This window comes from Gambusia affinis, linkage group LG13 (genome assembly GCF_019740435.1).
Source record: "Gambusia affinis linkage group LG13, SWU_Gaff_1.0, whole genome shotgun sequence".
NCBI classification, from domain to species: domain Eukaryota; kingdom Metazoa; phylum Chordata; class Actinopteri; order Cyprinodontiformes; family Poeciliidae; genus Gambusia; species Gambusia affinis.
In genome coordinates, this window is record NC_057880.1 from 19,542,704 (window position 1) to 19,569,720 (window position 27,017).

At 36.7% G+C, this 27,017-nt stretch overlaps 1 protein-coding gene across 2 annotated transcripts; it reads left to right on the plus strand.

Moving 5' to 3' along the window:
• The first annotated feature begins 1,417 nt into the window (after positions 1-1,417).
• On the plus strand, positions 1,418-26,680 carry tasp1 (taspase, threonine aspartase, 1). Of its 2 annotated transcripts, XM_044136635.1 has the most exons (14): positions 1,418-1,615; positions 2,132-2,333; positions 2,446-2,513; positions 3,694-3,762; positions 4,093-4,213; positions 4,620-4,704; positions 4,780-4,859; positions 5,007-5,113; positions 8,608-8,727; positions 10,707-10,785; positions 14,817-14,927; positions 18,279-18,386; positions 19,141-19,214; positions 25,439-26,680. In XM_044136635.1, exons 2-14 carry the CDS (start codon positions 2,204-2,206, stop codon positions 25,529-25,531), a joined length of 1,245 nt encoding a protein of 414 aa, XP_043992570.1. In that variant the 5' UTR covers positions 1,418-1,615; positions 2,132-2,203; the 3' UTR covers positions 25,532-26,680. The 2 variants fall into 2 exon arrangements, with proteins under 2 accessions (XP_043992570.1, XP_043992571.1); XM_044136636.1 differs by lacking the exon at positions 8,608-8,727.
• The last annotated feature ends 337 nt before the right edge of the window (positions 26,681-27,017 follow it).

Consider the following 27,017-nt stretch of genomic DNA (forward strand, 5'->3'; position numbering starts at 1 on the left):
AGGAATAAAATTGACAAATTCAAGAGAATTATCATATGAAGGGTTACTAAAAGTCCAGAACAACCATGTCCAGAAAGTAAAGGTGAACTCCAAGGTCAAGGTGGACTCGACGTGAAATGACCAAGGAGTAAATTACAGCAAATTATAAAAAAGTGAGGCTGGAATTTACCAGACAGGTTCTGAGAGAAATGAGACAACAGGTGCATCAGCTCTTTGGTCACAGACACAAAAATGGTAATAAGTTTTAGCTACCATAATTTTAATAGAGCCACAATTTAAAAGCAGTGTCTGATTTTCATAAGTTTGTCAGTAAACAATTTTTTACTACTTTTGTTAGTGTCAAGTTACTTCTGTTACCATTGTGGGCTTTTTGTTCATTAACGGTGGTACCAACTATGTTACTCATGTCTATGCGTGGTCACTTACAAACTATGTACACCCATATTTCCGGTTTTAATTTTCTATTGCTGCTATTACTTTTATTATTAATAATAGTAATATTACCACTGTGTGGAGAGACACGTTCCTGGTTTTATATTTGATTTTTAATGTTTAAATGTTAATAAATATGTAAACTTATCTGTCCCAGTTTTTTTGATTTTAGTTTAATAAATTTGCTTCTTCTTTATCGCTGAGTGAGAAATGTCCCCAGATTTAGTCTTAGAAATCTGGTCACCTTACCCCAAACCCACTGCTGACATAACTGCTTCAATCTGATCCATTCTAGACTGGAAAAAAAAAAATTGTATTATGAAGTATATTTTGCAGTGCAAAAATGTGAGTAGGTGACAATTTTCTATACTAGAAGGCAAGGCAATTTTATCTGTGTAGCAATTTTTTTGTAAGACGGCAATTCAAAGCGATTTACATAATTAAGAAGAAAATAAAACAACAAATAAACGTAGACACTTAACTCCATCAACTCTCAAAAAAACGAGGTATTTTAAACGAAAGTAGGCATTTGTTATTATTCGTGAAAGTTCTAGCAGTTTAATCTATTAACATCCAATATTTCAAAGTTTAAATATTCATGCAAACTGTTGCATGAATATTGCCTTTGGCGTAAGGCTTCTTTTTTAATGTCATGATGCTTAATATGTCAGACGTCTACCAACATTGGGAATATTGTGCTTTATGATAGTTTTGAAGATTGACGTTTACATGCTTGCCAGTGTGTTTTCTTTTTTTAATAGATTGATTTTGTCTGAAACAAGTGTGAATATGTATGTATCATTATGTTGATATCGCTTTGTAATATGCCGAACGTGTGATTTTCTTTGTTTTTTTTTTTTTGTATCGCAGCAGTTTCGTACGTACATGTCTATGGTCTAACATTCATCCGTTTCGATGAATTATGGGTGTTTTGCGCCCTTTCGTCCACGTGAGCCAATGTTTGGAGACCGCACTTCCTTAGTAACGAGTGTCTGAACCCGGAAGTACTTCCTTATGCTTCAGCTAACTAGCCATTGGGTTGTTCTGGGGTATGAAAGAGTAAAAATAAAGTTTGTTATGATTAAAAGTATGAGGACAGGTACTGTTCAGGTGTTTTATATCCTTGTTCGGTAATTGAAAGTTAGGAGCCAGTTCTGTCGCTGATATGAGAGGAGGGAGAACTGTAAGTCGGAAGCATCTTCTTGTTGTGTTAGCAAGCTTTTTGTTAACACGCTAAAGTAAACAACTTGTTAAAGTTTTAATAACGTATTTGTTCATTGTGTATTTTTATCCGTAAAACAGACATATAACACTCAAAAACGAATGGCAGTATGATGAGGAAAATTGTGTATGTCTTGAAAATATTGTTCGCTGCTCATAAACTTACTAATAACGTATATTTATACGTAAAAAATGTATGTTTTTCAGATTTTGTCCATACAAATCATGACAATAAATTGCATTCGACCCATCAAATGCAGATTTTAAACAGTTTTGGTTGTTAAAAGACCACTGATTGTTTATTACAATATTTTATTATAAGTAGAATTATAAATACTTGGCTGTTGCTTTGTGGCTTTACTGAAACAGTGCTACATACACATTGCTTTGCAAGAAGTTCTTATATTTTATTTAACCAGTCAAGTAATTCCACTTTTAAATTTCGACGTTAATGTGTACATTTCTGGTCCTCTCACAGGTATGCTATGAAAATGATTTTGTTAAGGCTGCGTGACAGGCAACGATAAGCTTGTGAAGTTATGCTGAGGGTATGGAAAGTTTAATTAATTGTACTGAAGAAGAGCAGCCTTCTTCTGTGATGACCAACTCCTGGTCCAATCAGGAAGCATGCAGGAGTGAAAAGGCGAAATGTGCTGGGGGATTTGTCCTTGTGCATGCAGGTGAGTCTGGAAAAAAAATATTTTTGGCAACCACACATCCACTTTACTTTATTTTACTTTATTAATTTGCTTAGATTTAATAATTTTTTTTTAAATTATTGCTTGCTTTCAGGAGCAGGTTACCACTCCGAATCTAAGGCAAAGGAATATAAGCATGTGTGTAAAAGAGCCTGCCAGCGGGTAAGTTTACTTTGTAAGTCTTGTGTTCCTGCCCTGCATAAAGAGTCACTTGCAACAAAATGAATCTGTCAGGAGATCCGATAACTTTTGCAAAGACTAGGAGTCTTTGCAAAATCTTCTGTTGTGTGCTAGGACTAGTTTATTATTGCGCGGTACAGCTGGCATTGTATTGGATTCTTGATGCTATATAGAGGTGGTGGCATCTATGAAGCGAAGCCTGTGTACTACTGAGACCTGGTCTTCAGGAATTTGAAGCAGGACTTCAAATTGACTTGGCTGTAGCATAATGCTGTTGTGGTGTGATCTGCAGGATTTTTACTCCGTCCTAAGAAGTGTAGTAAAATGGCAAAGCATATGGTAGAATTCTTTTTGAAAGGTAGCGTTAATAAATACAATATGTAGAAGAGTATATCTGTTGCATATTACAGACATATTCAGTTGATATTAAAACTGCAGCAGCACGGTTATTGTTTTCAAACAGAAGAATGTTTTTCAAATTTGCAGTTATCGTGCTACGTTCCAGGTTGTGAAGAGCTTTACACGTCAAAAGGCAGCCTTTGTGAATTAAGAAATCAATTGTCAGTGTACAATTAAGCAATAAATCCATCTTTATTTATTTGATGTCACAAAATATATGTCTTCAAAGTCAACCACAAATGCAACATATTTTCAGCACAATTCCAACATTTGTGTTGACTGTTCTGGTGAGATGCTTTCATGCTTTTGTTGGAGAAGGGTTGTGGTGTTCTCCCAAGAGTGTCATCATTCTCTGTCATTTCAAGATAGTTTTCAAGAATCCACTTTAGACTTGTTTAGACTGATTTACACACCATCTATTCACAATACAGACAAGGAGCCAAGTTTCACAGTTTTATTTTGTAACTTAGACAATGTATTTTTGCAACTGTAAATAAGTAGTTTATAATATTCCTAAGAAGTTTTCTTTGTGTTAAGCGTCGTTTTCTTTAGCACTGTGTAACATTTGTGTGCTGCTTCAGAGGGAAGTGCTTTAGGCACACAGGGTACGTTTATGTTTTTCTGCACTAGATGCATTGTGTTTAACCTACATTTATTGGATAAGATAATGCATTGCACCCATTCAGCGTTTGTAATTTTAGAAATGCTGAATGTGTGCAACGTGATTTGTTCATTGTTTTAATTCAGTCATTATTTTTTCCAGGCTGTAGACCAATTGAGAGCAGGTGCACTTGCAGTGGAAGCTGTGACTGCTGCCCTGGTTGAACTAGAGGTTGGTTGAATAAAAATAATTTCATAATGTAAATGAGCTGGTTTGTATGACTTTGACATGCAGTAAGTGATATATAGTTATTTAAAACAACTGCAAGGAAATTGTACATACGTTTTTTTATCATCGCTTTTATCACAATAAACACTAGAAAATACCTTAACAAAAAATATTATCTTGCATACTAGCTGACAAAAAGGATATTTTGACAATTTCATTTTTAGAAGCAGATTATAAATGAGTAAACTGTAAGTGACGTTTCTTTCTTTAAATGATTTTCCTGATCTAGATATTGTTTTTTGTCCATTTTCCCCTCGGTTTAATTGCTCTCAGGACTCTCCTTTTACAAATGCTGGCATGGGCTCCAACCTTAATCTGTCGGGGGAAATTGAATGTGATGCAAGCATCATGGACGGGAAGTCGCTTCATTTTGGTGCAGTCGGAGCCATCAGTGGTTAGTTTCTACTCTTAACCTAACTATTTGTGTTTTGATATCGTCTCCAGTCTCTCACAACAACTGCAGCCATTCATAGCACAGGATTTATACACTAATTTTTACATCTTAAAAACAACTATCTAATTCCTGTTCAATAAAAGCATCTCTATAACATAACGCTGCCATCATCACCATGTATCACTGAGGGGTTTGTTCAGGGAGATGTGCAACCATCATCGTCTGTCACTGTCTTGTGTTAGTTTGTCATAAAAAGTAGTTTAAAGTTTATGGTTATATTTGAATAAACTCTGGGAAGACTGAAGGGATTTAAATGTTTTTGTAAGGCATGTAGCTCAATGAATTCATTACACTGTAATGCTCTGCGTAAATGAATGACTTCATTTGGGGGTTTTTTTCTCCTCAGGTATAAAAAACCCTGTCTTAGTTGCAAGCTGCCTCTTGACTGAAGCACAGAAAGGGAAGCTCTCAGCAGGCAGAATACCACCCTGGTGACTATCAAGCCTCATGATCATAGATTGGAATGTTAGCGCTTCCCTCTTGTTAATTCTGCTTTCTTTCTGCAGCTTTTTGGTGGGGCGAGGAGCACATGATTGGGCAGTGGGACATGGAATACCTCCATGCCCTTCAGAGAAAATGGCAACAAGTGAGTATTGTTGAATTATTTCTAAACATAAGAAAAAATCTTAGAATTTGTATTTGACAGCGAATAAACCAACACACCTTTAAAGAAATAAGATTTGCTTTGCTTTATATGGATGCAATTGGGGCCACATTATTTTGTCACATACAGAGTTCAGTTTATCTGCATACAAGAGGAACAAGCGAAAGATGGAGCTAGCAGAGAAAATGGACACAGGACAAAACCAGTCAAAGAAAAGACGACAATCAAGTGAAAACGTGAGTTTTTTTCTTAACAAAGACAAAAGGGAACATTTGACTAGAAGTGAAATTCCACACAACTCAGCCAGGGGCGCAACTACATACTTTCTGAGGTGTATGCAAACATGTCATCGGTGCTCCCTCCCCCACTATGACATAAACTTGTACTTGCATAACTAATTAAAGTATCATTAATAATAAATGTACATAGATGTGAATAAATTGCTGCCTACAGGGCAATAAAAAATAATGAAACAAAAAACAGTACAATATTTTATCTTTTAATATTTGAGCCAAAGAGGCTCAAATATTGCCTGTGTCTAGAACCGCCTATGGGCTGCAGGTCTGAGGCATTTTGTTAGCATGTTTTTTATAATTCTTATAGCTTGATAGGAAGCCTGATCCAAACTGGCCACCCACATTAATAAAATGGTGAAATAATATTGACCACAAACACTGCATTTATAAAAGATATCACCGTTTTTCCTACACAATCCTAACAAACGTTTTTAATGTTGAAAAAATAAACGGTTTCTCTTCACAATATGTATTAATTTATTTATTAATCTATTTGTATGATTTGTTCTTTAAAATGCCATTATATTATTTTTCGGCCTCAGAAAGTGACTGAGAGATGAAGAGGCTGATGTCTGGTTCTTTAGGTTCTGACGGGTCTGCGGTGTTCCTCTCCTGACCCATTTTGTCTGACATCAAACAATCCACTGTGCGCCACTGAATATCGCCACACATTTTTTTAATGCACCTATTAAATGTAATTGTTTAGCCTGGAATGTTTGTCTTCCTCTTCATGTTTATATTTTTGCCAGAGGTTTTGCTTCTACGGACGGTGGAGTATTGGGTGGACATTTTGAAAAAAACGCAGGTTGATAGTAGCTTATTGCGGCTGCATATTGTCCGTCTCTAAGCAACCATGACAACAGCGTCAGTTCGTGGAGGTGGAGGGGAGGGGGGGTCCTACTTAGGTCCCGCAACGACAATTTAGCTGACCTTACTATTTACCGTGTTTTGTTTTGGTCATTATTATTACACTCATTGTTGAGATGTGTGTGATAGGTGTATCTATCAGACATTTATAGCAATATGGAATAAATCGTGTCCCGTTTTGAACAACAACAACAACTACCTGTCAGTTTAAGCTAGCTAATCCGAATATTTACAACTCTCTTAGTGATACACTGACATTATTTACCTACTGCCTTTCAAACTCTTTGAAAAGCTTCCACCATCTTTATCCATCCTCCTCTTCTGCTTTATGTTTTGTGCTCCGGAGTTTTTTTTCCTGCTGCCCCATCCTTAGTTTCCTTTTATCGAGTGCATTACCACAATTCAAATAAAAAAAAAAAAGGGACTGTATGGGAGGGGAGAGCGGTTGGCTGGAGGGAAGGGGCGCCTTTGTTATTGATCTTTTCATACACAAACAGCTGTTAAGTACTTAAAATGCTGACTAAACAAAAAATTCCCCTCATCATTTTTGCGCCCCCTCTGGGGGGCAAAAAGTGGCGCACTTTTTGCGCCACTGGACTCAATCATTTATCCAGTCATCATGAAACTCAAGGAGAAATGTTTATTTTCTGTGAAGAAGCTTGAGGATGCCTATGAAAATCTAGCAAGTTCTAAAACTGTCTCCTAAAATCTCATTTCCTCTCCAGAAATGAACTTATTTGTCTAGTGAAAATAATTTAAATCTCAATCTGCGATTGTAGGAGTATGACTACATTTGACTTTAAGCTGCATTTAACATCACAACGGTAAGTTGTGTAAATCTAGCAATTTACTTGTATATTGCCAGGTCTTTCAGGAAGGAGTACCGAAAGAAACAACTTTCATGTTTAAAGGCCCCAGATGTTAAATGGCTTAGCTAAACAGAATTATATGTGTATAATTTGACTTTAGTGACCAGTAATTTGAAGAAAAATTAGGAAAAAATGGAGCGAGAGAACAATAGGCAGAGTGGTGAGTGAAGCGAGCGCTGTACTGGTCTGTTGCAGTGAAGGCATAGCCGAGCATAAAGGCAATAATGTACCCCGATGTTCTCTTTATTGAACAATTTAACAAGTGTAAAGTAAAATGGTTTCATTTCAATAAATTCTTGCACACCACAAATTTTACTGTTTTAGAATTAACAGGATTTAAATAACAACAAATAATATCTGCCTCTATTCTTTCATTTTATTCTAGTTCTTGTTGTTTTGTTTTATGTTACTTATTTCTGTTTTATGGATGTTACATTACTTGGTGTAAAGTTTGGTAGCCTGTCAGTAATTACTGAATCAGTTAAAATGTTCGTTCTCACATGAACTCCCTGCCGCTGGAAGCGTTGATAGAAAAGGGTTGGAACGTTTATCTTGGCTCACATGCAAATCTTGTGCAACGTAAATAAACATGTAGCATACGCACTCCATCGGAATTACTTTTGAATTGTATTTTGGTTTAGTAAACCTACATCATAGTTCACTCAAAATGTTCAGTGCAAAAGAAAACAAATAGCTTTTATGGGCTGCTTGTTTATTCAAGTGACCAATGATTCGATGATGAATCTTTATGTCAAATGGCTCTTGTTCCAAAGGACGTGTTTGTTTTTCCTTTCCAAATGCGTAACCTATTAATACGTGACTATTTGATGCAGTTAAGAAATCATTCTGGGTTTTAATTTGCAGTTGACATTTTAAAGGAAATTACCAGATTGAAAGTTACAACTTATTAGAAACATGGCCTGGGCTGCCTGTTTTTAATTTTGTGCACAATGTTCTTTTTATGCCTTCCTGACTCGTTGCCAAGCAATAAAATCGTTCCTCTTTTCCTCATTTTAATTCATGGCACAAAAAACACCTGTGTACTGATGGTGTATAGTTAAAATTCCCCAGGAGTCTAAAACATATTGACATAATTTTTATTTTCCCATGTTTTGGAGCCATCATTTACAGTGGAACTGAAAGGCATGGATGCTGTATTGCACAATGGCTTTTAATTTTGCTGGCTCTGGCCTCATTTTGGTCTTACAACCCCAGAGAGATGACTGATTCAAGAGAGCAGATAATGGAAGAGAAAAAGCCTCACATTGTTTTCTTTTCTTGTTTCTTTCCTTTTTATTCCAAGGCTCAATCAGGGTATTTAGATTCTGGTGAACGTGGAATTGTGATCTCGTGTTGCGATGCCGATTTGCACGTTTCACATCCAGAATTTTATTCATCATCCACTGTGGACTGATCACAAACAAATCAAATCTGACACAAACCGTAATCAGGAAAAGAAAGAGCCAATTTAAATTACAGCAGGGCATTTTTATGAAAGACAAAAGGGGAGGAAGGGAATTCAGGAATTCATGCTGTCCTTGCCTATTTTGTAAATATTCAAAGTACGGTATTGTCTTTTGTGGACTCTGAATGATTTGTTTTTTATTTTTTGTTGCCCAAATTTTTAGGTAATTATTTTCATTTGTATTCATTTTATTCCATCCACGCAAATAGTTTTTCTTTCCTGGTGTGATGTAGGAAAACGGATCAGGGTGCCTCGACACAGTTGGAGCTGTTGTGGTCGACTCAGAGGGGAACGTGGCTGCAGCTGTGTCCAGTGGAGGCCTAGCTATGAAACATCCTGGAAGGGTTGGCCAAGTAGGATCATCCTCCTCTTCTATTGTGATACACTTATTCTCATAGTGGCATGGTTTATATATATATATATATATATATATATATATATATATATATATATATATATATATATATATATATACCTGCTTTTGTTACCAAAAGTAAGCATGCCACTTGGAAAAATGCTGTGCTTTTCCAAAAACATTAATTCGCCTATAGTTTTTCTTATTCTGCTTCGCCACAATCACAAATATCAGCTTTGGTAGAGCTTGAAAAAAGGATATTTTAAAACTATTATTTTTCAAAATATCATTTTTCAAGCTATAAGCAGGGATTCTGAATTTTGTAGGAATTTAATTTCAGCTCTGGTTGTAGGTTGAGAGTTGCATGTCTTGCTGAAAGGAGAATCCTTATGCCAGTCTCAAGTCTTTGCATACCTTGACAGGTTCAATAACCACATTTCTGTGAAAATGCATGGCATGTTTCTTGGCTATTTGTTTGAAAAATATTTTGAAATCCATTTATTGTTGTCATTCTTCTAAATTAATAAACAGTAATTTGTGTTGGTCTGCCACAAAAAATTTTACATGAAGGTTTGTGATTGTAATGCAAGAAAAATTGAGATGTGGTAGGGGTACAAAGAGAGTTCAAAGTTATTGTATAAATAAAAATACACTCCATTTCAAAATATTTATAAGTAAACAGATATATTTTGTTCCCTAGTTTGATGTTGACTTTTCTTACAGATCTAGACTTTCATGACTCTCCGTACATAGGTCTTTGTAATCCTTTGGTGATGATCATAACCAGTATTTTCCATTTCAACTGAAACATTCAGATTCATTGCTGCTTTTGATATAATGAATAATTCATAGTTGAATCTGACAGCCATGGCCTCTGGGGCAGCAAAGCAGAACATCTCCTCCAGTATGACTATTCAACTTGATATTATGTCCTTCTCTAAAATGCTGCCTTTGATGTTGACTGTCACCAGATAACTACCTTTCATTTATAGTTTCAGAAGAGAACATCCCAACAGGTCTGCTCTTTGTTTATGCTGGGTTCACTGGGAAACTATTATGGTGCCTTTAGTGTTTTTTGTTTGGCTACCAGAGACGCAATGATCAGACCTTTGTGACCCATTTTCTTTCTACAATTTCATCAAACTTTGATCTAAATATAGAGAGTTTAACTTATTCTCATTTTCTTTCAAGATCTATGGGTAACAGCAATAAATCTAGATTTATATAGTCTCATAAGAGTTTATGTTTAGCTTCTGACTGGGAGGTCACAGCATAAAATAATGCATGGAGCCACCATTTGCTTGTTGTTGTATCTCTAATTCTCAAACAAGATCTCCTGGCAGATATTTAGTATATTTTTATGTTCCGCAGTCACCAAAATTTTACTGATCAATGCGCCTTTGGAAAGCTGAAACACAACAGCTTGGATATTTCAGCAAACAGCTGTTACCACTGAAGTCTTACAGCTTTCTGTTCACCTTTTTTTTCTCCCTTTGCTATGTTAGTCTGGCGCTGCCTCAGCCTTATGTAATAACCCAAATAAACGTCTGGTTCCTAATGGATATTGCCTAAATTAATGAGAGTTCCTACTGCAAATTAACTTACTAGCATACTAAATGTCTTTGTTCAACATCATTGCAAACGTGTGTACAGTAAATGTTTTACTTTGAGCCAGTTGCAAGTAGTTCTGGGTTTTTCTTTTCTTTAATGTAGGACAACTGAAAAATGGCTACAACACAAAACTTGGATGGATAAAGTTAGTAGAGTTGTTTGCGTCAAACTAATTAGCAAACTTTATGCTCATATTCAGCCCTGAGTCTTGGGCCTGCTAATTAGGTTGAAATAATTACTGCAGCCTTCCTTTCTTGTTTTCATGCCGGTGGTAACATTTAGGAGTTTGTGATAGTTTTCCATTAAAGCTAATTCAGCAAATCCTTTCTTAATATCCAGTCTTATTTCTCCCTGTTTTTATTTTAGGCTGCTCATTATGGATGTGGCTGCTGGGCTGAAAACGTCTGTAACATGAACTCTTACTCTACAGCAGTGAGTACCTCAGGTATAACCTTTTGTTCTACACAACTTTGCATTTCCTTAAGCGTTTGTGCTAAAATATCCAAAAGTATAGTGGCTCTGTTGTTTACCACTGGCCCATCTTTTTGTTCTGGCCATGATATGAATTAATAGACTGACTCAAGGCTAAAAAAAAGTTTGACAATGCTTTCCGATGACCTCTAAATTTTCCTGTTGAGAGATTCAGATCAGTCACCTCCTGAGCTGATTGAGTCAACATACTCCACTCACGGTTAGCCAGCTGCATGCCAGGTGCATTGCATAGCTGTGTGGATTTTTAGTGACATTTGACATCGGACACCTGCTGTAGATATACTAGGAGAACTTGTGTGAATTGAATACAGTAACGGGAAACTCTCTAAGAATAGTTGTCTACATTTAAATGACCATATTTGACTTAATCTTGTTGCAGGATCCTTTGGGACTTAAATTTATATTTATTTGTGGAAAAAAAACATGTCATTTTATTTTTCCAAGTATTTAATATGACCCACATATTGGTCTTTATCAATTTCTCACATGTGGCTATTTGCATATGTGTGCTAAATATATTAAGTAGGTATCGTTAATGATCCTAATCTGAAAATTGTAGTCAGCATGGTGAAGGTGTAGGAGTTTCCCCCCTTGTAGCGGTTGATTTGCATAGATGTAAACACAGCAGACCAGATATGCACGCATTGGATACAGTAGAGTAAACAAACTGACAAATCTGAATAAACAAACCTGAATGTCTTTTTTGCAAAGCATCAAACCATATACAACCTTCAGGACATCCCATCAAAATCATTCATTGAGGTACAATGAAATGGGTAACATCCAAATGGAGATGTATTTGAAAGACTTGGTTCATTTCCAGACATAAATCTTATTAATTATTGATGGAAAAAACTAAAATCTGATGTATCCGTTCTGATTATGCTCGAACTATTTCATGATAATGAACAACTCTGTCCTTAGATGTGCAAAGGTGGTAGAGAGAGACCTTGGTAGGTTTTAGGGAAGTGCAGAGAAAAGTGGTTTTACAAGGTATTGACTCAAGGGGACTATTACTTGCACATAGTTTACCTTCCACTTTAGAAATATGTGCTACTTTGTATTGTTTATCAGATGACATTTAAATAAATTCAGGGGTTATTTGTGGTGGTAAAATGACAAAATAGGACAAACATTGCACTGAATCTCTGTAAAGTAAGCCCTGCCTTTCTTTGACTTAAGGTTACAGCTTTTTAGCTACATAGGTCCTCTCCAGTCAAGAAAAATTCTCCATCCAGAAATCAGTCTTCCTTCTTTTGAGTAGATTATTGCATTTTGAGCAGCTGCAAGTCTGCTTTCCTTTTAGTTTTAAAAACCAAGTCAATGCATTCTGGTTTTAAATTAAGGCTGTACTCTTTTAAGATGTGTAGATGTCTCCAGCATTGCTTCTGGGGAACATTAGAAGCCTTTTGATGTGGATTTGTAGCCTAATGCGTCTCAGTGCAGATGAGCTGAGTTGATCAGACAGGCTTCAGCTTGAGTTTTATATACTTGAACCTCTAATACGTCCTGAATTATGCACAGATCTAACTTGATGGTGTGATCCACTGCAATTATTTGGTTGTTTCAAAGTAATAAACTTGCTGGCAGATCATTGTAGTCTTCTTAAATATGGTTGGTATATTACTCTCTAGATGATCAAACAGGAGGAGTAATGCTCTCTCTCTGCAGGTTAGAGGTGGTAGTTTTTTATGCATTTCAGCTGGTTGTTCTGTACCTGTTGCATTTCCCAAGCTGCATTTGAGCAGGGTGTTAGTAAAGGTCTGTTATCTCAGTAGATCAAGTGCATATGCCCCATCCCTGTGTGTATTTTCGCTTCACCCTGTCTTACTATATTGTGGCTTCTTTGCTTTGATGTAACCAACACAAAGCCAGTCTTATGGGTTTGAAAAGCACAATGTGGGTTCCAGCTCAACACCTGTTTTTCATTTCCTAACTTGAAAGCCTTTTCCATCAAAAGAAACAGAAAAACAATATTTTTTAATTTGACACAAGGAGCGTGAACCTTACCCTTCATGTCACCCCTTTTTTTCACTTCACAAACACACAATTCTTCCTCCACCACCTCTTCCTACTCCTCCTCTTCCCATTTTCCGATTTAGTCAGATTTGTAATATGTGGCTCATGTGGGTCATAGTTTTATTACTTCATCTGGTCTTGGCTTTGCTGTGGTCACTGAGGCATCAGCTTAGAAGCAGATTTCATCTACAATTACTAGCTCATTTATTTATTTATTGATTGTTGTGTTGCAAGTCTCAATTTTATATCCAGCTCTTCATACCACATTGATAATCTCTGATTCCTTTCTTCTGCAAGGCTCTTTGGTAAGCTGCAGAGTAGATGGCGAGAGAAGGTCTCTCCTTTGCTTTAGCAAGAGCTGGAAATCCCTCCAGGCACTTGGCCTGCATAGTTACTGACCTGCATTTTCTTCTGTTGTAGTTACCTGGAGGTTTATGGGAGCTTTAATTTGTATTTACAGAAACAATGAGGCTGTATTATTCCTCAACCTTTATATGTGTTTTCACAAGCGCTGTGTCGTCAAATGGCTTTTATTTTCACTTTCAGATTCCTATTCATTTTTCTATGTAATCATAAGCTTTGCTTTTCAGAGATTTTCAGTGTGTCTTAAGCGATGGAGTCAAAAATGTCATAATTTTCTCTTAATACTTTCACTTGTTATTGGTAAATAACATTAAATTGAAAACAAAATATTTAGTAGTGATTGTCTAACTCCAACTACATGCTTTATATATTTCCCACTTAGTCCTCCAACGGTTCTTTCATCCTAAGTCTTTAATTAAAAGTATTTTCAGCTAGATATTAACGTAAGTGCGAGAGTGACCAGATTTTTTTCTGGTTCTATGGAAGAAAGTAATGCCCATCCCTCACACATTGCTTCAAACAGCAAACCAGCTGGCTGAATGAAAAAGTATTTTTTTGCATACAAGAAAAGCAAGACTATTGCTTCTTCAACAATATACATTAAAAATATTTAAAAGTTTCAGTAATTAGTTAGCTTGTGGTCTGTTTGGTCTGTTTTGTTTTTATCTTACTCAAGTGATGTAACAATGTAAAAATGACAAATAGTTCACTCATCATATCTACTTTGGATAGCTTTAGGGGACAATAGCATAATCTGGGATGACTATGGTAGAAAATATTTGTCTTCAACAACTTTATGTGTCTTAAAACTGTGTTGAGTTGACTGCCAGGATCTGTTGAATAGCCTGTTTCTTTCATCAGTGTGATGATGGCAGAGACATATTCCAGGACGACGATGCCAAGATTCGTTTTGCTTTTCTTTCTTTTTTTTAAGTGGTTAAGGGAAGACGAGACAGTATTTAAATGCATGACTAGTGTACCACAGACTCCAGACAATGATCCCATTGAAAAATCTTTTGGATGCTCTGGAGATTGACTTTAGGTTGCAATCCGACTCTCCCATCCCTAATTAGACCAACTGGAAAACAAATAGAAAAATGCTGTGACTTTGCATAATACTCAGATTTTTACCCAGGGATGATTTTAATGACTAAATAACATACAGACACCACATGGCAATTTATCACAATGGTTTCCCCTACAATAGGTCTTCAACTTGAAAATGTCTAAGAGTTAATTTGACCTAAAAGCCATATATCTATTCAATATGTCAGAATATTGGTGAAATATTTATTTTAGTAAAAGAAAATGACGGATGTTTTAGCAACTTTATTTCTCTTCATCATGACAATCTTTTGCTAACCGCTAATAAGATTAGACCAGTATAAAAACTATTTTTAAAAACAAAAATGTGGACTTAATGAAAAGTACTAGTTTCAAAATTAATTTGAAATTTTTGCTTAATTTCAAAAGCTATTTCTAATCTGACGAACGAGACTCATCAGGGTATATATTCTATTTTTTTAAAGACGACTGTAATCTAAATCTGTGACAACGCAAAATGTTAACTACATTTGGTTTTCGCTGTGTGTGTTTTGTCAGGGTGTGGAGAGCATCTGATTCGCACCATGCTGGCTCGGGAATGCTCCGCTGCCATGCAGTCTGAAGATGCCCACCAAGCGCTGCTGGAGGCTATGCAAAACAAGTTCATCAGTGAGTCACCCGCATGTGCCTTGATGACCACTATTTTCCAAACACACACACATTTTCTGCAAGACAATGGTACGTTTTTGACAAACGCATTGAGGGAATTAAACAAGCAGATGTTCCTCCCCATGAAGAATGAGTGAACCACCAGAAACATTTAAAAAAAGAATCAAAAGAGACAACTTTTAACGTTTTATTTTTAAATAGTAAACTGATGTTCCACACATCACAGACGACAGCCGCAGAAGATTTAAGAAGACATGCACATTTTGTTGCGTGCTTATTTGAAGGTGTAATTTTGCTGGATTCCCTGAGGTGGCCAGTTTTAGAGATCCTCGTTAAGTGTGTTTGCTGTGCAGTCAATGACCAGTCTGTGTTAGAACAGAGGAAACAAAGAAAACACAAGTGGATACATGTGGTGGTTTCAGCCTTGTTCTGGCCTCTGAAAGTCCATCCATGTCTGGCTCTGTGATGTATTTGTTTTCCAACACTGAGGTCAGTTTGAAGTTATTTCATGTTTTTGTCTGAATTCACATCAGGTTTAAACACAGCTCCATAAATCTTTATGACAGCGCAAAGCTTAATCAAAGCTACATGATGGGCTAAAATTGACTTAACATTTTTGAAGCCATATATATCAGATTTTATATGTCAAGACAGTAAAAATGTCAAACTTGTTTCACTAATTATTAGGGCCATAATTAGCCTTTTATTTCTTTACAGTTTGGAAGGTAGGAAAGAATTCAGTCCAGAAAGATGGTTCACCCTGGCTCTGCCTCTATCAACTTTTTACTTTTCACCAACATGGAAAGTACTTCAGTTGTTCTGTTTCTTCTTTGTGACTGTCAAAGAACCATACAGACAGATCCCACAATAATTGTATTCATTCCAACTGATACTAGTTATGAAACAATGCAGTCAATTTAAGTTTGTTAAAATTAGTTTTAAAAAGTTTGCCACCTAAGGAAACACAGGAAATTGTAGTCTTTGAGTTATGGCATTCATTCCTCTTGAACAAATATGTATTTACTGTAAACAATCACTTGCATTGTCTTGTTGACTTTGCAGCAATCGATCATATTTAGCAAGCATGTAGCAACAGTGGAGAGAAAAAACTGGTCTTAAGCCGCTAAAAACCTCTATGAGGACCAGAACCTGACTCAGCGTGAATATGCATCTGCCAACTGGGTGTTTGAGAGTAGAGAACACACAAAAGAAACAGAAACACTGACCCAGGAGTACTTTCTATTTCAGAGAAAAGTAAGGAGTTAACAGCAGCAGGAGCTCCTTTTAGGAGAGAATTACATCTAAAATTATTTAAAAGGCCTTAGCATGAACAAGAGCACATTTAGTTGGTCACCAAAAAGCTCAGCCTATAGCTCTGTCTAGGAGAAAGGCAAGGCTAAACACTGAAAGGCAAGAGTGTCACCTGTAGAAGGAGAATGTGAAGTTGTCTCCAGATCTTGTCTTAGATCAGAGTCGACAGTTCTCCCAGTGCCTTTATATGTTGAAATAACCCTTTTTGAGCTTTGCTCATTTGTTTCAACACACTGCTGTTATTTTGAAGACAACTCTCACAAGGTAAATTCTGGGTGTTTGCGTGTCCTGCAACCAAAACCGAAAATTACTGAGACATTGTGGCCTGTTTAGCAAGTAGAAGTGACAAACACATACCAGCATTCTGTTTCCCAGCCCAAACTGAGACTTTTGAGCCAAGGGAACATCATAAGAAGGAGACAAACGTTTTTCAAGAACACAAAAAGAGCGCTGAAGAGCAGACAGAATATTTTCATGAAATAAAACATTTGGCCCTGTCTTTTTTTTCTTTTTTTTTTACATTTCTTGCTGTTGTTTTAAGACATGTCAAGTTATGCAGCAGTTGTTTGTAGACTGTTTCTTTTACAGACCAAGCTTTTTTGAATTTATTTGCATCACACCAAGAAGAACACAATTCATTCAGATTTGCAGTTTCATCATACAACAAGTTAGGTGCTTCTTTTTTCCAATTTGTTTTTAATGCGAGGTGGGACAACTATTTACCCTGTTAATTTTGTTTTTATTATTCCGCATACAACAGTTATATTACCTGTCATTATCCCTTTTATTTTGCCCACATGAAGGCAGTGAAATATTTTTATTTAGCAGACTGCTGAAGAGGATAATTGCATCAGAAGAGAATAATCATTTCCAGTTGCTTAACTTGGCTAAAAAAAAAGCAAATAACTCAAGTGGGGAAGAAAGGTTTTCAATAAATCCCTTTCATTTGATTAAAGGGATTGGATTATGTGTAGTCCACACCAAGGTTTCAATAATTGTTTCAAAAAGTCAGGCAGAAAAAATATGCCTCTGAAGTTCAATGCTCCTGGATTTAACCCAATGCTAGGGGCACATTTAGGACTGATTGTTCAAGAAAATCTTTTCAAGTTTAAAGCTTATTTACATTTTGTGGTAGTTATGATTTAATAAAAGTGAGTCCTTTCTGAACATGAGAGCCGCTTACGTATCAATGTCAGCCTATGATTTGTCTGGTTAATAGCTTATTTGCTACTTTTACTACTAACAGCTACATAAAGTCTTTTATGCACAGAAACGTACTGTTATCTTAAAACCTTTTCAGGATAAAGGGTTTTCTGCGAAAATAGAACACAAAAAGCTGGTAAGGTTATTGTCTAGTTATTTTCAGTTGGTTAGATCAGTGGTCCCCAACCACTGGGCCGCGGACCGGTACCGGTCCGTGGACCAATTGGTGTCTTTAAAGGTTGGGGACCACTGGGTTAGATCAGTGTTTCCCAATTCCAGTCCTCGGGCCCCCCTGCTCTGCATGTTTTAGATGTGCCTCTATACCAGAACAGCTGATTCAAATGATTGCATGACGTCTTCTGCAGCCACCAAGTACTGCAGGAGCCTGTTAATCACCCAAAGATTCAATACAGGTGTGTGGCAGAAGGGAAACACCTAAAACATGCAGGCAGGGGGGCCCCGAGGACTGGAATTGGGAAACACTGGGTTAGATCACTGATACCCAACACTGCGGTCAGGACCCTACTTGGGGTCAACAAGTATTAGGGTCTTGAAATCCTATACAGAAATTAAACTAAGCAACAAAAAGTGGTGAAGCATATTTACGTTTTAATATTTGAGGAAGTAAAACCGGCTGCTGGTTGTTGAGACTGTTTGGGTTATTATTCATCAATTATAAACCCACTGCACAGTTTAGGCATTAGATCAATCTGCTATTGTCCTGTGTCCTTTTTTGTTTCTTGGTTTGTGTATTTATTTCTAAATTTCTTTCTAAATTTTGATTGAAAGAGATGCCTTGTGGACACAGATAAATATTTTGGCCCTTTATGTTTTTAGGCTCACCGTTTCTATCCAGTGAAGACCGTGTTCTGGGTGGAGTTATTGTCTTGAGATGCTGCAGATGTGTGGAAGCACAGCCATCTCCAAATATTCAAGCTGCAATGGGTAAAGCATTCTCTAACACCAGTTCTGACTGTGAATATATGAAAAATGAATGATTGGTTGAATAAGTAAAAGTGGGAGGAGATGCTGTGGCTTTCCTCGCTGGTGGTCTGGGGTTTAACTTGTGCAGTCAGGCTCTGGTTTCACACCCTTCATCTCAGATTCAAACTCAGACCTCCCACTTTGGAATCAACTGCTAATCTTTGCACAAGTGGCTCCTTCTGAGAACTGCTCAGTTTGACTGTTTGTATTCATGGATCTGGTTTCTCTACCTGCAGCTTTGAGACAGAATCCTCTCTTTCTACTAGGCTGAGATCTTAAGATCAAAATCAGGTTAAAATTTTTCCAAAGTTGTGACCATTTCTCACTACTTTGGCACTTGTAGACAAAATGTAATGTTTACTTGTTTTTGCCATTGTTGAGTGTGTGGTGTCTTCTATGGCTGTTTATTTTAGTGTTTTTATCATGTAAAGCACTTTGAACTGTCTTCTAGCTGAAATGTCATACATAAATAAACGTGATTTATTGACTTCATAACTGTTGATGTAGGAATTAGCAGCACATCACGTACTTCACATTAGAATGGTAAAATGGTCCATTATCAAGATTTGCTTCTAATCTTCTGTGTCTTTGTGCAATATGTTGTAGGCCTTTCAAATTATGTACATTTTGTGAATTTGAATGCTAAAAGACTGCCTCGTGTTATTTATTCTGGATAAGCTTAGCCCTGTTTTATGTTTTTATTGTTCACTCACAGTGGAGTTCCTGTGGAGTCACACCACAGAGAGCATGTGTGTTGGCTACATGTCTGCCCAGGACAGCAAAGCAAAGGTGAGCTTTTGAATTGCTAGATAATGTAAAATATATTAGTATATAATATATTTAATAACAGTTGTCCTCCATCAAAATTTTACAGATTCAAAAATATTTTTTAAAAATTGCTTAGTGTTAGTAATATAACTTTTTGGTTTATAAAAGTCAAATAACTCCAGTGTTACAATTTTTTCATGTAAAGAAAAAACAAACAAAATCCTCAATTATGCTGTTGTGTAAGCATTGTTTGCTAATGTTCCTGACATGCTCTTATTCCTACCTTCATTATATGTGAACTTTATGCTGCAACTTAGTAATATCCTCGGAAATCCTTCATCCTCACCCAAGTGTTTTGTTACTAGTAGAGATCCACCAATAAGAGTTTTGTGGCCAATTTCTGATACTGATTTTAATTTATTCAGATTTTGCTTTCAAAACTACCGTCACCATGCGTGTCTCTTTAGCCTGCTTGCTTTGAATGGTTGCTAGTTATTTATAGTAGGAGGCATCGTTACTCTCAGTATGTGATAGCAGATTCTTAGCTCCACAATCTGTTTAACAGAAAACAGCACATTACAAGTGATGCATGCTTCCACGACATAATACCATTAAACTTAAAGTTGTATTGCTTACAGACATTTTAGCTAAATTCTATGGCTTCTAAGAGCATTAGGGCTTTTTGATACAGTCTTCTGCATGACCTCTGTATCACAGTCTGGATCATGTTTCTAAGTGTTTTCTTTCTGTGTGCTGTCCCGCCTTCTTCAGCTGTACTTTTCTCTTCCTCATGGTTTGACTTTCTCTGATCACAACCTTTAGGGTTTGAAGGTATCCTAAAGGTTACTGAAACTCATCCATCAGTATCATTTCCTGCAAATCTCTATAAATGTGCATGGTGCCTACTATATTTGTCTGAGGGGTTTAGTGTGAACAAGCAGACTTGTCCAGAACCACAATACATCAAACAAGGTACTTTAAAAAATAAAGCATGCTTATTTAATAAAAAAATCACAATATGTGCTTGGATAGCCTCCAAAATATTCACATTCAACAGTAAAAAGCTACTTGCGTAAAGTAAGTGCAGCTTTAGGAGTCGGCCATCTCTGAATCTCCTGGGGCCGGGTGTCCACTTCCTCTTCAGAGACCAGTGGTGATTTTGATATTGAAGAGCGCAGCCAGGATCCCAGCTGCTCCACCAAGCCTCACACTGCCTCTGCAGGAGGGCGACTGTGGGATTCGAGCTGCGCCTCTTGTGTTATGCCATCTGCACACCAGAGCAGCTGGCTTTTCTGTCCGTCATGCTCCCTCGTCGGGCGCAAACAAGATTTCCCTCGCTGATCCCCAGCTGGGACCAGAGATGTTTTCTGCTCAGTGCCTACATACGTTCAGGATACCAGGGGGATACCATGGTGAACAGCATCTGTTTTCCCTCTGCCGTCAGATGAAGTTCAAATAGCAAGAGATAGGAACTTTAAAGCATTCAGACTGCAGTCCCAGCTGCTGTGGTCTGCTGTAGAGGCCCACAAAGTGCCACCTGCATGGCCATGACGTTGATGGTAAATCTGTGGGAATGTTCAAATTCGAAGTTAGAGAAGAGTAGAAGCAGAAGTATTTTGGAAAAAAGTGTGCCAGTATTGTCCTAAGACCTTGTTTAAAACAAAATGAAGCTTAAAGTAACTAAAAATCTTGCAAAACAAGTATTTCTCACACCATGTTTTCATGCACAGTTTTCTGAGCTCAAACTTTCACTGCCTTGGCTGTGAATCTTCAAACATTCCTTCCATTCCTATTAGCTGACCATTTCTGCCCAGCCAGAGTTCATCTTTCTCTGATTAAATGTGATAAAACATGAAAGGTGCTTTCACACAGCAACATGAGTATTTAGTAAAGAGGTCACTGGGTTTCTGGTGTCTTTTGATTTGTTTTTGCTTCAGATAGCTTAGTGTTTGTAGAAAACCTGTTCGCAGATATGAAAATTTTGCAGATTTTCATATCTGCAAAATACCATTTTAGCCAGTTGTGATTGAACAGATTTTTTACTATGACTAACAAAATTTTAAAAACGCAAAATTTGAGTCTTCTTTTAGTAGCAGACTTCACACTAAAGAGTGTTGTCAATGTAGTCTTTAAGCAGTTAATATGGTGGGATTACTGGTAGGACAAAAGAGTGAACATTTTGGTTTTTGACCAAACATTTTCTGGTCAAGACCAATCTGGTGCATGTTTCTCTACATCTCAGCTAAGAATGTTGATTTACTATGGATTGTCAGGCACTTGTATGGTTGTGTTATATTTCTCTCATTTCTATCAGATATCTGTTAAACATTTAGTCGTTCTCTTGTCTCTCCACTTTTTACTGTGACACAACCAGTTTTTCATGAGGAAGAGCATCTGGTTTTATTCAATTATTCACCTGAATTTACCCTGGATTCACTTCAGGGCATCAGATTATGTTTTGCAAAGCTACAAACCATTGGTTTAGACTGAATTTTGTTTTATAATCACCTCGGTTGAATAAAGACAAAGAATGACAACACTGCCACCATAGCTTTGTTTTCTCCTCTTTTACATCTTAACCACTATAAAGATTTTCTTCTTCAATTGTGTAAAGCCAGAGAAAATAAGAAAAGCATGCATGCTTTTCTAGATATTATTTGTTTTTTTTGTTTTTTTTTAAATACTTATTTTATTATTCATCTTTCAATGAGTTAAAAGTTAAAATAGCATATGATTGTCTTTGTTGTTTTTCTAAGAGGGAAAAAAATCTGAAAACCACAACAAAAAAGCAAGAGCTTGGTCACAGAGCTACATTTATCCTTTCGTGAACACTGTGGTGTTAATGTGTGGCTTCTGTAACTCTTAAACACATTTATGTCAACAAAGAATGTTGTTTTTCTTAAACATTTGAACAATGAGCTGTCCTGTTCATGCTATATTTTGACACAGCTGTTGTCCTGTCATGTGGTTACTTTGGTCATCGAGTAACAAGTTGTAAACAGGTTTGCATGCCTTCTTTCTTTTCTACTTTATTTTGCTCTTTTTTGAAGTTATTTTTTCATACAGATTTTTTGCAAGTTTCTTAAATAGAAATTCTCTGTTGGTCATAAGTGTTCAGTGTTAGCTTGTGAAGGAAATGTTAAAATTGACTCCACTGACAGTCCTAAAAGCCATATTTTAGCATATTTACACATATGACACATGATAGGATGCCTTGAAGCATGCTATACAAACTCTTTAAGTTTGTCAACAGTTACAGTTACAGACATGTCATTTAGCCCTAAAGTCATTTTGGGCTCTTGATTTCCATAAAATCAACATATTTCTTTTTTTTTTTTTTTTCTTTTGTTTTGCAAAATCATGTTAAAGTAACTAATTTTCCTAGTGAAAATGAAGTGAAAAACTTCACGACCAGTGGTTGCTTATCCATCGATAGGCTTTATGGTTGCTGGAGAGGAGTTAAACTGAAGTTACTAAAAGAAAATTCAGGGAATATTGAACCAGTCAGAAATATTTAGCACTCCTCCATCACCCCCACCTGCAGTTCAGGTTACCCACCAAAAATACCACCCACTGTTTTCTGTGGTAGATTTCTACCCAGTGTTACAGATTTGCAGAGTTGCTTGCTCTTGTACTGCAACAGATGTGTAGGAATCAAACAAGAACTTTTGCAAAACTCTCTCACATTTCCTCCGTACTAGGATTTCTCAGGAAAGTAAGAGTGCTCACTCAATCCTTTTCTGTGTTCCCAATAAGTGGCTGCTGATCCATTTGTTGTATTCCCAATTTCTTTTTGAAACGAATCAAAACAATCTATTTTCAGAAATTGGACCTTGCACTGAAGGGTATATAAAATGACCCCTCATTTGGTCAATAGCAGTATATAAAATATATTGCTATAAAATGAGGGTATATAAAATGACCCCTCATTTTATATACGGTGGTGCCATTGTCAGGACTGGCTTCCAAAGGCCAGCAGTGTATCGGGCATAGCTTTTAAAGCAGGTTTTGTACCATTAATATATGTTGAAATACCCTCCTTAATGCTGCTGCCTGTTTAAATGCATAATATGCAACATTTACTCAACATTTCCTGCATTTTTTTCCCAGCTAAGAACAAAGCCTTAAAAATCAATATTAGGGTATTGATAGCCAAAAAAAAACCATTAGTAAAGTATTTTTATATGTGCTTGACAAACATGTTATTCTGCTTTTATGTAGTGTAAAGCCTCCCTTTTGTCCTAAATGGATGTTTGTGTAAAACAGTTTTCCTCACTTGTTTGGTTATTAGTAATGCTGCCCTTTCTATCTTATAAAATTCACATCCCATTTCAGATATTTTCTTCTTTTCTTGTATTTTCAGATTCTGTATCTTGAGGTGTTTATGTCAGACTAGCGTTATTACTTGACCTTGTTGCTTTTAACAGGACAAAAGTCTTACACATATTGGTGTAAATATATTATAGGTTTAAACTGTCTTGTCTGTCAGCCTTATGAACTCAAGCAGCCAGTTAAATGTGCCCTGTGGGGATTTTCAGTGGAGTATTTGGTGTGAAAACTGTTTCCCACTGGTTGCAAACATCAAAAGGAAAACATTTAGTTTAAGGTGATCATGACTCATTCGAGGACCTCCTATTGAACAGTTCAAATGAGACCTTCCTTTAACCTTATTTTCTCAAGATGAAGGGAAGAAGATGAACTCAGTCGTGTAAAAGGCATAATGGCCCCCAGAGAGAATTGCCATGTGTGGTTGACCTTGTCTGGCTGCTGTCCCATTGTAGTGACAGTTGCCCTCGAGGTGCTCAGGGGAATAGTCTGAGCCTACACCAAACAGCACCAGTTAACTCTTGCATCTGGATGAATTATGTGGGACCAGTTCAGTGGCCTGACTCATCAGTTGATTTTCTCCTCTCCCAAGAGGAAAGGAATCAGTGTTGGCCTTTCTGCCAAGAGAAAGGAAGGAGGATGACAGCCATTAATGGCACACGGGGGGTTGGTGACCTGTGATCCTCAGATGGAAGTGTCACTCATGTGACTTTCTTTCAACTTTTCATTCAGTTCAAATGAAAAAAAAAACAAACAAACATGATTCTAAATACAAATTCTGACTGAATGTCTTCAGGTGATCTAATCACACATGGCAAGTTTCTAGAACGCTTCCAAAGAATAAAATAAATGCAAACTTGTATTCTCTTGACATTGATAAACAGTTAAAAATTATTTAAATTAAGCAGTTAAATGAAACAGTTATAGCTTAGAATATATATGTAGCATCCCGAACCACACTCTATTCTAGTAGATGGCAGTAATGCACATCAGTAAGTTGCTTGCCAACCACCATAAAGAAGAAGAAGAAGAAGAGTTCTAGCTTTTTAAGTCTATCAGCGTATATGTTTCTGTAATGTGGACGTTTTGCGTTCTTGTAATTCTCTTTCTCTTTCCTGTGTGTGTGTGTTTTTTTTTTTTTATATTATCCAAATGACATAATTATTTGCTATAATTGTCTTTGTTAGTCATATATTTTCTCAGTTTCTTTCTGGCCCAGCTTGGTAAAATAAGGTTGTTAAATACATCTCTTCACTGTCTGTAGGAAAATTAAAATATAATTTTATTTAATTTTTAATCTTTGCAATTTCTAGAAATGACATGCTAAATTACTCATAACACTGCTAAAGATAGCCTAATTTGGACACACACTGCCTACTTGTAGCTCATGAATTAACATGGTTGGAGTAAACTGGTAATATACTTCTCTGTGTCAAACAGTGAGAAGTAGAACCAGTGGAATTGAGGTTTATATCTCCTAGTTTTTGAGTTGAAATTTCCACTTTTGAGCCTCAATGCTTTTTGTGTGTTGTGATTTACTAATTATTCACTCATTTGAAGAGTTTTGAGAGAGAGCTGGCTCAAAAACAACCTGGAATGTAGGTTTTACCAGTGGTATAGTTTAGAAACTTCACCCTTCCACCTCACCTGAACCAAATGACTGAATTCCCTCATCAGCAGGTGATTCAGCTCTGCAGGGGGTTGCTAATGAGCCATTCATTTGGTTCAGGTATGTTGGAAAAAGGAGACCTCTAAAGTCACTCGCATGGGCTGGAGTTTGGCACCTTTACGCTCAACCAAATTAGAATTGAAGCCTGGTGTGAGTCACTCTGTTTTTTAATGGTTTTTTTTTTTTTCTTTCTTGTACTTAAAATATATAGAGACTTTTAAAAGTGTTTTTTATTTGTTTTTGTCTGCAGACTCACATATCCAGATTGCCTCCTGGAACGGTTCCTGGCCAGTCTTTGGCCATCGAGGGAGGGGTATGTCGGCTGATGGGCATAGTGGATTGAACCGTTTTCCCTCTTCCCTCTTTCTTCTTCGGGGCTTCCTTAGCAATACTCCTATACATACTCAGACAATGCACATACATGCACTCACATATGAACAGCACCCCTAACTTCCCACAACCTTTGCGATGCCAGAGATAATAAGCTTTCTTTGTTTGAACAGGTGTTCAGGAAGAAGTGATGAGCGATAGCTACTACTTAGTGCACTTATAGGACTTCCCTTTGCCGTTGCCGGCCTCCAGTATGCATTCTATGCCAGTTTACCCTCCAAGCTCTCCAGTGTCACCTGGAATAAACTTGATGCATCATTATATTGATGTACCATTACTTTTCTTTGATGCTTTTTCCCCCAGCTAATTAATACTTCCCTGCATTTTGTACACAAGCTATAATCTAGGGAAACAGGGTTGATGTTATATTGTGTTGCAGAAGAGATGTGACTATTTTCACATTTTTATAAATTTCAAATCCAGGATATTTTTTGTTTGTTTTCAAACAACAATAAATGAAAGATGTGAAGTGCACCTTTTGAACTGTCTGCAACTCAAGATTTTTGCTTGCAATAATTTAGAGCCTTGGGGTTTTAACAATAATATTAAAAAAAATTGCATTAGTTTGTTATGTAACCACCTGTAATGTTAAGACTCCAGCATTATTTAAAATATAGCATAATGCTTATTTTCTATCATTTCAGGCATGAATGTTTTGCTTCTTTTATAAAATGTGCATATATAGATACTGCATGTCTAGAATGAGCTACCCTGTAGTTAGAGTTGATCTATAAGGAGGAAGCTGAGCACTTCCAGAGTGACGACTGTTACTTGTCATTTATAAATCACATTTTATTTTTCCACAGTCCCACTGGCAAAGAGGTTGTATTTTTCTGCTGGAAGAACCCAGCTAAAACAAATGTCTGTGTCATGCCCATGAAATGGGGCTATTGAATTGTACTTGAAAAGGGTGACTGTCTGAACTAACTATATTGGGAAAATGGGGTTAGCTGATGTGCTGATTTTACTTTATTACTTAGTAACATGCAAAAACTCCTGTTGATTTCTATATAGAAACTATATTGAATTGTATAAGCTTTGCAAACCATATATGTGAAACACTCTGCAGAGCTGAGAAACTGAATAAAATTACCTTGCTACACTTTTGCTTGTGTTTTAATACCCCAATATGAAATGAGTTTTTCCAACTGTATCCATCCATCCATCAAACAAACAATCAATCAATCATTTCCCGCTAAATGCAGGGTCGGGTCATAGGGGTAGCAGAGAAGTAGATGTAGTTTAGCCTTGGGGTAACAAGCATCTCCATATATCAGACTGTTCTCATTGGGTGAATACAAATCTGGTTTCAACACCTATTTACTTTTAGAAAGCTTGCCCATGTAACCTTCTAAAAGGATGTTTATTTAAGTGTCAACTCTATCTTTTTTCTATTTTTCCAAAAGAAAGGCCACACACATCAGTTTGACATTTTGCTC